General features: G+C 39.4%; 2 protein-coding genes across 3 annotated transcripts in view; one reads left to right on the top strand and one right to left on the bottom strand.

Moving 5' to 3' along the window:
* The first annotated feature begins 1,521 nt into the window (after window positions 1-1,521).
* Window positions 1,522-7,339, top strand: derl1 (derlin 1). Its single transcript, XM_037074400.1, has 8 exons — window positions 1,522-1,849; window positions 4,107-4,206; window positions 4,309-4,373; window positions 4,931-4,957; window positions 5,530-5,625; window positions 5,865-5,917; window positions 6,128-6,238; window positions 6,441-7,339. Exons 1-8 carry the CDS (start codon window positions 1,697-1,699, stop codon window positions 6,586-6,588), a joined length of 753 nt encoding a protein of 250 aa, XP_036930295.1. The 5' UTR covers window positions 1,522-1,696; the 3' UTR covers window positions 6,589-7,339.
* Window positions 7,340-8,124: 785 nt separating this feature from the next.
* The window catches only part of LOC119006060 (zinc fingers and homeoboxes protein 2-like), a 30,333-nt gene continuing 27,741 nt past the window's right edge, over window positions 8,125-10,716 (bottom strand). For both annotated transcript variants that reach the window (XM_037074397.1, XM_037074396.1), the window contains exon 13: window positions 8,125-9,690. The gene's annotated coding sequence lies outside the window, so the exon portion shown is untranslated. The remainder of the gene's footprint in view (window positions 9,691-10,716) is intronic.

Here is a 10,716-nt window from a genome sequence, read left to right as displayed (position 1 = left end):
ATTAATATCATCATAATTAAATGCTAATTCAGACAGAGCAATATTATAAGCTCCTAAATATCCTCTATAGACCTTAGATGTTTCCTCCACCAAAACTCGATTTTCAGTTAGGCAAGTCATTCTCTGTCTCTAATGCAGAATAAAATATATTCTAATAGTCACCAGAGTGACTGTAATGACTGTAATTGTCATCCAGTCTTTTTGTGGATACAAACTGGATCTTAAATTCAAAAGCTGTAAAGCAAATAATCATATTAATATCCTATCCTATCTTATTGCGGAAATATGGACAGTATCAGTAAATATTAATAAATACTCAGTTGGTATCTCTAGATATTTAGCAGTTTTGCATGTATTCCTCCAAATGAATATCCTCCTCACTAATTCATCTATGAAAAAGATACCAATCAAAACTTATGTCACTAAAAGAAGTAAACGTTCGCTCAGACTCACTGCTGTGCGTCATCAGACTAGGTCAAACATTGCTGATATAATACATTTACTTTCATTTAGGACATTTTTTAGATGCTTTTGTCCTAGGTGACTTACAGTAATTCATACATACATACATACATACATACATACATACATACATACATACATACATACATATGATGACATACACCCATGCAAAGTGCCGAGCAGCACATTAGGAGCTGTTTGGGGTTCAGTATCTGACCCAAAGACACTTTGGAATGCAGATCAGGGGAATCAAATCAGTAACCTTCAAATAACAAGACGCTGCAGTAGTGAAAGGTTACACTAAAAAAATGTTACTATTAATGTCACCACATTGTAATTTTATTTTGCAGCTATGTATGTGTACTTAAAAAAAAATAAGATCAAGACTTTATTTTTACCTAAAGATGTTTAGATTGGATGGATAGTAACATTATGAAGAATTTAAAATAAGCTCCACGTTCACCAGCCACCGAAGTAAAATGCTACTTCCACAATAGGAAGTATTAATAATGTTTCTCAGTAATGTTTCTTAGAGACGCGGGCTGCCAGCCAGACACTCTTCCATCCTGTTCATCTGCTTCTTTGGCTTTACTACTCTTCACGGTTGGCCACAAGTGTTGGCACGCCTCTTTCTGTAGCTGGCTGCCTGTGGATGGTCAACTATCAGCGTGTGCAAATTTCTCAGGAAGTACAATAAAAACACAAAGCAAAACCAAAACATGTTGGTGTGAGTGTGTGAAAATACATCCTTTCTAACATTTTGCCTTCAAACTAAGAGCATGTTATAAACCAGTAATATAAATAAATAAATGAATGAATAAAAAACAAATGAATACATGTGTAGTTTTGCTTTGATTTTCTTTGAACAGAAACATTATTTGATTCCCTATATATCTATATGTTCAGATTCAATGTATTCGTTGCAAGCAGATGCCTTTTGCACTGATTTATTTATGTTTGCTCTGGAACAGCTTTCTATTATCATTAAAATCAGTAATTCCAATAATTTAAGCTCGTTTGGTTTTACTTTGAAAAGCTGAACCGGATGTATCTGCTCTGTTTTCGGTACTTTTTAAGCTAGCTCCCTCTGATTAGCCACGTCATTTAAACTTAGCAGTGAAACATTTCTCACATTAGGACAGCGAGGGGTCGCGGTTTTGGGGGGGACGTTGGTTAAGTTTTAAAGAGGAGCTCTTCTTTCAGGTTTAAAACTCGACAGTAATTGTATGGAAAGATGTCAGATATCGGAGACTGGTATAAAAGCATCCCTTTGATCACCCGGTCCTGGTTCACTGCCTCGGTTGCCTTTCCCCTGATTGGGGTACTACGACTGGTAGATATCAGGAACCTTTTGTTGTTTCCGGAGCTGGTCATCAACCGATTTCATGTAAGTTATCACTGACTGTTTCAGCTTTGTGCGATGCAGAGGCTGATAAACTGTGTGGTTGTTGTGTTTTCGATGTGGTCGGTGAGTTAGCAAGCAGCTAGCAAGGCTCACTCAGCAGGCCTGAGCTGTGTGATAGCCAATGAGAGGGCGCTACGCAGCAGGTTACGACTTCCGGATGCTGTCACAATGCTACTTAATTTTGCAATACTGGAATAAGGTTTACCTTTAACATAAGTGCCAGAAATATTAAAAACATATTGGTAACCACAAATGTTATCATTGCCAAAACACTGTCCTTTTGGCATTTGGTTTGAATTAAAACAGACCTTGTTGTTGTGCACGTCACACTACAGGAAAATATTCAGGATTCTCCTCGTTAGCAAAGAGCACCTCAGGCAGCGTTTTTACTTTATATCAATCCGCCGCTGGCGGCAAGCTTCTCTACCAGGTTAACAACAGTGATGAGGAGGGGGGATGTATGAATATGTATCGTGAAAGACCTACCTCGGACCAAAAATAGTCCCTGCAACCTCTCAACCTGCAGTGGTGAAAGGTTACACTGAGGTACTTGTACTTAAGAGGGAATGTTACTATTAATGTCACTACATTTTAATTTTGTTTTGCACCTATGTCTATTTTTTATTTATTTATTTTTTTTAAAGAATAAGACTTCATTTTTACCTAAAGATGTTTAGATTGGATGGATAGTAACAGTATGAACTATTTAAAATACGCTCCACGTTCACCAGCCACTGTAGTGAAATGCTTCCTCCGCAATAGCAATAATACATTAATACAGTAATAATAATATATATGATAATTCATAACATATACAAGTTACACTTGTGAGTATAATGGCAGAATGACCTACACTTATGTGCATTTGTCTCTTAATACCTGTGTCTTTTCACTGAGGGAAGATTTTGAACGTAGGACAGAACATTATATTGGACTTGGATCGTTCATGCAGTGGCATTACATTTGCGTGAGTAAAGGGTTTGAGTACTTCTTGCACCACTGTTTGTTGGACCAATCATCAGCCTTTCTGTAGTGTTACATGACTGTACTGTTTAACCTGCCAGAGAGCAAGCAGGTGTGACAGTCGCCATAGGTTACTGATATCTCTGAGAAACAGAGGCAGATATTATTATATTATAATAATTACTCTATTTACTCAGAGGTGTATTTTGTCGCTTGGCAACTGAATGCGAAATTAAATCCCTACCCTGTTACATACTCTATAGGCTGTTAATCTTTGAGGGAAAAATAGGTGAAAACCAGGATTAATATTGTTATAAGCAAGTGGTAAGTCAGTGCAGTATTATAAGCTGCTGATTATCCTTTATGGACCTTTCAAGTTTTGAAGATGTTCTGTTTAAAAGTCACCACGGATGGTATGAATTATTATCCGATCCTCTTGTGGATACAAGTTCATTTTTTAAGATTACCACGGGGGGAGGTTCACTTCAAATTCAAATGCTATAAATGTTCAGATCCACCTATTGTGGAAATATGGGCAATATCAATAAATAATAATGAATACTGAGTCAGTTGTTGTAAATATCTAGGAATTTTGCATGTATTTCTGCAGTTCAAAATTATTTTAATCATTTATTAAATTGTAATTATTATTTAAACTCTTAAACACACTTTCATTGAATTGATTTTGGTCAGTGGGTTAAAAAAAACAAACAGAAGGAAGATAGTAAACAATGCCTATCAGAAAGTGTGGGGCCGCCGTCGGGTATGAGTGGCTCGAATCAGACTAGTTTGTTGCAGTTTGATATTCTTTTGAGTGAGTAATGAATTAATCTCAAACTTAATAACAGCATTAATTTTATTGTACTAAAACCCATAAAGATTATTCAGCATATGTAGTTATAACCAAGGCACAGCCACAATATATTTCACTTCAGTGTTGGACATTTTAATTGTTTCATGGTATTATCCCCTTGATTAAGATTAAATATAATATGCTCATGACTTCTCACTTCACCTCTTAAATGCTGTATTGATGTGACGTCTGTTGACATCAGACAAAAGCTTTAATTCTGATAGCGAGTTAACAGACTCTTCTGAGGAACACCAGCTGTCGGCTGCCGCTGTCTCACTGTTAGAAGTTTTTCCTTTACAATCCACATGAGACTTCATGTGTGTTCCAAGCGCGGCCTTGAAAGCCTGGATGTGCGAACAAACACTGCTGTGTTCATGTCTTCCCACATTTCTGTCTGACTCGTGTCTCATCTGTTTGTTTCAGATCTGGAGACTTGTGACGGCCACCTTTTATTTCCCAACTGGGTTTCTGTACCTGGTCAACCTCTATTTCCTCTACCACTACTCCTCTCGGCTGGAGACAGGTGAGCCTGTTGGCCTCAGTGGCTTTTATACACACTCATTCTCACACACACACTGATGCTCATTATGTCAATGTTGATCTTTGTCTTGGTATTTTCCTCCAGGGTTGTTTGATGGCAGACCTGCGGACTATGTGTTCATGCTCATCTTCAACTGGATATGTGTTGTTGTATCCTTTTTTAAGTGGCATCACTAAATACAATCACCTACAGTGAATCATTCCCTCAGCATCTACGGTTACATCCTGGTTTGCCTGTTTTCCTCTCCACCATTGATTCCAGCTCTCGGCTGCTTCCTTTGCCCCTCTGTATCACTCTTTCATCTGTCTTTCCTCCACCTTGCTCTCTCACTCTCTGCAGTACTGTGCCATGTCAGGGTGGCTCTGTGCCAGTGGCCCAGTGTCAGTCTACCCCTGCAGAGCAGAGAAACCTAATCTAGGTCACATGCAGCACCAGCAGTGCAGCCTGGCCCACATCGCCACACTGTGCCGTTTTGTCAGGAGTTCAGCTCTGATTGCCAGCTTGTCTCACATTTCAGACAGTTTCTCGTTTATAAGAAGTGTTTTTGGCAACATCATGTTCTCTTTGAGCCTGATGTAAACCAAGTGTTCAATTTTTGTTACCACAGGCCAACTGTGGGAGGGGGTGAAATAAATGTGAGCTGTTGGAGATTAGGCAAGGTCTTCAGTATGATTGTGTTGGTTGCTGTCCTTGACTCCAGCTGTAGATAGTCGGTATGCTGATGAACATGCGGGTGAGAATTCTCTCTCTCTCTCTCTCTCTCTCTCTCTCTCTCTCTCTCTCTCTCTCTAATTAGGACCTGTGTATGCTGTGTATATAAACCTCAAAGCAACTGTTTTAAGTTATCATTGATCTGTAATTAATTCAAGATTGCCACTTCAACTAGCCTTACTTAAAGGTGCGATATGTAGGAGATCATACTGCACAGACAACTCCGCTAAGTGCTGCTAACTGTAGCTGGTGTTAGCTAGTAAGCTCAGTTAACCCTGCAGCTAGCGAGCAAGCCTATAAGGAGCTCAGAGCACATGCGGAGTGTTGTTGTTGTTTACTATCGGACTGTCATTTCTTGAGGTTAAATGGGGCTAGCCTAGCTGGTTAGCTTGCTAACTTCAGTATATATCACTGCAACACAATACAGACATCTTTGACATAATGTCAAAACTGCTGTTTCCTCACATTCTGTTGATAATTCTAATGCAAATTCTTACATATTGCACCTTTTATAAAAGCTTCCTCTCTTGCAAAAATAGAAAAAAATCATGCAGCTTTAGTCGACTCATATATTGTTGTTCATGTTGTTATCAGCTGCTGATGATCCCGCTGATCATGTCAGTGCTTTACGTCTGGGCTCAGATCAACAAAGACGTCATTGTGTCCTTCTGGTTCGGAACACGATTCAAGGTACCTCATGTTTTATCACCAGTGCTCATCACATCACAAATTATACTTTTCTTTGTTTGCTGTCACAGTATTGTCAGATCACATGAAGCAGCATCTGTCTTTGGAATGGACTGTCATCACGTGATGATTATTTCGCATCATTTTTGCTCCCTGTTTGTGCAGCCTTCTTATTACTCAACATAAGGATAATAGTAACAGCCGTATTAATTGGATTCATATTTTCTGTTTCCCTGCCCTAGGCACATTACCTACCTTGGGTCATCTTGGTCTTCAACTTCATCATTGGAGGCTCGTAAGTAATTTTATTGACAATTTTTACTTAATTAGCTGAATCGAGATACTGGTTTATAGATATATTTGAAACACACTGCTCCATAAATGTACATCCAGTTTATTTAGATGAATAGGGAATGGTATAAGCAATATATAGTAAATATAAGTGTTCTGAGTTGGAAATTCTGCAATGTTAATATTTCTCCTTGTCTGTGCTATTATTGTGCAGTTTTGTGGATGAACTAACAGGGAACCTGGTGGGTCACCTCTACTACTTCCTCATGTTTAAATACCCCATGGACCTTGGAGGTCGCTCCTTACTCTCCACACCAGAGATCTTGTAAGTTTTAGTTTTTTTAGTTTTGGCCTCCATTCCATTTTTAGTTTCAACAATTAACTCACCAACTTCCTTGCTGAATTTGGGGATGGTGAAGATGTGGTGTACACATCTTTAAAACACATCTGTGTAACATCTGAGTGAAGAAACAACACAATTTTTCCTGTTTCTAAGGCACTGAACATGTCTATCCTCCTCTCTCCAGGTACCGGTACCTCCCCAACAGGAGGGGAGGGATGGGTGGCTTTGGTGTTCCTCCTGCCAGGAGACCAGCTGCCCAGGAGCAGGCAGGAGGTGGAGGCGGCGGGGGACGCTACAACTGGGGCCAAGGCTTCCGCCTCGGAGGAGAATGAGAGAACACAAAAGGAGAGGGGCATGCTCCCCCATACTTTGCGCCCAGAAACAAATGGCCATGCAATTGATGTTCCAGGTTAAAATGCTTGCTTTTTCACATTCTTTCCTGTCAGACCTTGTCTTAATTCATATTCTTGTTTAGTTTTAAAAGGATACGGCAGGAATAAATGTGAGAAAGCATGCATCTTAATGAAAGCCACACCTCATAGCAGGACTCAGACTCTGACTTTAGGCTCAGCTCTACTATTCATTCTGCTGCGGATGTTTCAGTGTGAAGCAGATAGAAGAAAATAAGAATAAAAAGATTTTTTTTTTATGTGATGATTCTTCTTCCCCTCCCCATTTCTTCCTCTTTTTCTTCTCCTCTCCTCACCCTGTTCCCTGCCGCCCTCTCTCCACACTCTGCCATTGGACTGTCGAGACAAGAGATGTTGCAGCTGCACCCCAGCACGCTGTTGATTTTGATTCTTGTGTTCCCGTCCTCTCTCTCCCTCTCTGTGATGCCATATCAGATTACATTGTAATTACCGATGCACTGGGAGTGTGTGCTCTGCCACCCCTCTGCACAAGATAGGGCAAAGCTATTTAGAGAGCACTGTATCCAGGTCTGAATATACATGGTGTAAAATGTTTAAGCATCTGTGGCACAGACTTGATCTACCTGTCTTAACTCTGATCTTGATCAACATGAGGTGAAGATGGGATTTTTCTTTTTTTTGTAAATATAACAGTTGTTTATTGAAAGGACAAGTGAGTGTCAGTGTGTGTCAATGTTTCTCGAAAGTCAGCCGATCTCAGCCAGTTACGTGCTAGTGTGGCTGGTTGAGTATCACTGACTGTAGGTATAGTACACAATTAAGGCGACAGTATTCTTTATGAATCTGACAATTTTTATTATTTAAATTCGTTTTTTTAACAGTTTTATTTTAGTTAGAAAGGTTCATTGATTTCATTATGCCTAAACAAATTGACCCTCGAGGACAACACAATTTCATTATCTATATATCTAATCTATCTATCTCTATATATCTATATCTATATATCTATCTATCTATGGATATCTATCTATAGATATATATCTCTATCTATATATCTCTATCTATCTATCTATAGATATATAGATATAGAGATAGATAGATAGAGAGGTTAGGGTTGGCCACCTTGTCGTTCATACAGTGATCTAGGGACCTTATTTTCTCTTTAAAACAGCTTGCATATTCAATTATGGTAAAATATTTCTGAATTTGTATTATTACCTCATTTAGATTGTTAATACTTAAATTCTGAGTTAGATTTTTTTTTTTGAAAACTACATAGTGCCCCTTTAAAGATGCAGAAATTACCCTGTCAAGTTTAGCCAAACTCAGACTAACAGTCTACAAGATTTTTCTCTTCATGTTTAACTCCTCACTGTGCGGCTTAGGGTTTTTAAAGTTGTTCCGAACACATTTTGTACTGAAATAAACTATTAATCTTCACCATGCTCCCCGTACCTCCTCCAAACTGATGCACAGAATCAACGCTGGAACACAGAGTCTGGTTTTACGGTTGGTTGTGCATTTATTGAGTTACAGCAGACTTAAAAGTAGAAAATGAAAATGCAAGCGGTTTTCCATCCTAGCCAACCAAATGTACAGTATCCCAGATACTCATCCGAACATGAAACTAAAGCAGCAGCAGAAGCGACAGACATTCAGCCAGCAAACAGCCACACGCCTGCCATTCAACCAGTTTAATATGACGGTTCAACTTAACTGTTTTGTTGCAGTTTGCACCAACAATCACAGATATCCCTTTAAATCATTGTTGGAAAATCAGTCGTGAGAAATTGAAATTCTGAAGCACATGCAAGCAGCTCGTGTTGCACAGCACAGGCTTGATCATTCATTTCTGTGACTGAGATGTGTTTCAGGTGTTCTGAACTGACTGTACAGAAATCAACTAAACCCAGTCCGGCTTTATGTAGAAGGACAGAAAGCCTGGAGAGAAGACAGATGTGCTCACAGATCACAGCTGATCAAAAGTGGATATTGGAAACGACTCAACTAAAGGACCTCGAGTTATTTTGTCATGCGTGAGAACACTTTCGCCAAACTGTTCGTGGCAAGTTCAGTCAAGAATATTTCAAGTTTTTCAAACAAAGAAGTGAAATGCTGAAGTTGTCTTCGCTGGTCTGTACTGTACCCAGACAGCAAATGTCAGATGAAGAGAGCTGAAAAGGCAGCGTGGTGCACACAGACACTCCACTCTCTTCTCTGTCATTAATCAATTCTATATCAGGAAAAAGGAACATTCTGTGCCGTTTAAACATGCCTCAGGTGCTGATGCAAGAACCAGCTGATTAGAAAAGATGCTGGAAGCTGGGCCGTACAGTGCATTTATTCATTCCGTCGCCCTAATGCGGTTTTTCAGGTTTGTTTGTGTTTACTCTCTCCTCCCAGCAGTGAGGATGATCTGTGTTCAGATTGCTCCTTCTAACTGCCCCTCAAACACCTTCAGTGTAGTTCTGTGAGGGTGAGTCAAGGTGATGCAGCAGGAGAAAAAAAAAAGGAAAAGTTACCGTTTCCAACAGTTCCAGAAATGAAGTGGCCTTAGCGTTGGATATCTATCGCTACCACTATAAGCAAGTGCCATCAAAGGCTACTCATAATGAGTAGTGCGCAGGTATGATTTTCAAAAAAATAGGGCTGATTTTCAGCAAATAACAGACTATCATACACTTTGAGCTTAAAACAACAACAAAAGAAACATTCCAAGTTTTGGGGCAAGTGTCAGACTTTTTTAAAAATGTAACAAAACTCGCCTTCCCGGTAAAACTGTACAAACTTTTTGTAATACAGAAAAATATTTACATGGGTGCTTCTTTAAAAAAAAAAAAAGTGTAGTAGTAGTAAGAACAATGCATCAAGTCCAGCTTTGGCACTCCTCTTAATGTCAGCATCTGCTCCACACATCAGTGCTTCAACTGTGGAACAACAAAGTCAGTACCCGGCGCTTAGTGATGACATCACAGGCAGACAGTTACATCACTCGCTCCAAGTTTGGTCATCATGAGTCGTTGCCTTACGGTCGGTGACTCAGCAGTCATGGATTTACTCGACCTGGAACGGAATGAGACAGAAACGCGATGAAAATTAACAAACCAGCAGAAAAACATCTTTCAAGTAAAAATCACTGTTTCAAATAATTTGTTGATGTCATTGTTCCATAGCATTGTTTAAAGAGAAATATCATCAGCTGACACAAACAGGGTATTATGCACATGATGTGAGTACAAAAGCGGAAATTATTATGATATAACTAGTCACTAAATGTAACACCACCACTTTTGTTCTGCCTTACTGGGACACTAACACTGTATGTGTGTCTGTGTGTGCGTGTCTCTCTACATCTCCATTGCTAATGATGGTGTGGTCTAAATATCATCCTGCCATCCCAGTATGCCATCTTTTTGAAGGACCAATCAGAGGTAATTACACCCTAATAACTTCCTGGGTAGCTGGAGACTGCAGCTGTGGCATCTTAAAGGACCAGTACATCATTTATTTATCTGTTTATTCGAGTCACACAGTGACCCCTTTCAAAATCCATCTCCAACCTCCATCCATCCATTTTCTAACACCAATTGTTCTCTTTCAGGGGTCAGAGAGGGCTGGATTTTATCCCAGCATGCACTGAGTGAAAGACAGCCTGTGCAAACGCAGCCATTTTCTACTTTTCTTCACCTACAATGAACCCTTTTGAGATTGGTGTAGATGCAGTAAAATCTTTATTACTGATGTTACAGCAGCAGTAATACATGGTTTCATGAGTAAATGAAATGCTGGGATGAAGCCATACGGAATTACTCCTCGACTCTGCAGCATTTTAGTATTTTTAAGCTCATTGTTTCAGTTTTGTGATCTGCAAGTTTATCGTTTTAGTTTACCAGCATCAAACCACAGACGATCTCAGCTTGTGAAAAGAGTGAAGTGATTAGCAGGATAAAGAGCCAGACATGTTTCTCTGGACAGTCATCAGGTGTCCACTAATGCAACGCAAGGCTAATGGTGCTGTTTGTATTAGGCAATAGTTTGCTGTGTCACTTTTAGAAAAGAAAAAAAACAACAACTGATTAATGCTTTTAT

This window comes from Acanthopagrus latus, chromosome 17, assembly GCF_904848185.1.
Source record: "Acanthopagrus latus isolate v.2019 chromosome 17, fAcaLat1.1, whole genome shotgun sequence".
NCBI classification, from domain to species: domain Eukaryota; kingdom Metazoa; phylum Chordata; class Actinopteri; order Spariformes; family Sparidae; genus Acanthopagrus; species Acanthopagrus latus.
This window is presented reverse-complemented; position numbering and strand designations above follow the sequence as displayed.

What these genes read in the sequence shown, in the direction of transcription:
- derl1 (XM_037074400.1), top strand. Translation starts at nt 1,697, where the DNA reads ATGTCAGATATCGGAGACTGGTATAAAAGCATCCCTTTGATCACCCGG. An exon ending in TGGTCATCAACCGATTTCAT is followed by an intron (nt 1,850 to 4,106) that starts GTAAGTTATCAC and finishes TGTTTGTTTCAG; the next exon opens with ATCTGGAGACTTGTGACGGC. An exon ending in TCAACTGGATATGTGTTGTT is followed by an intron (nt 4,374 to 4,930) that starts GTATCCTTTTTT and finishes CTCCAGCTGTAG; the next exon opens with ATAGTCGGTATGCTGATGAA.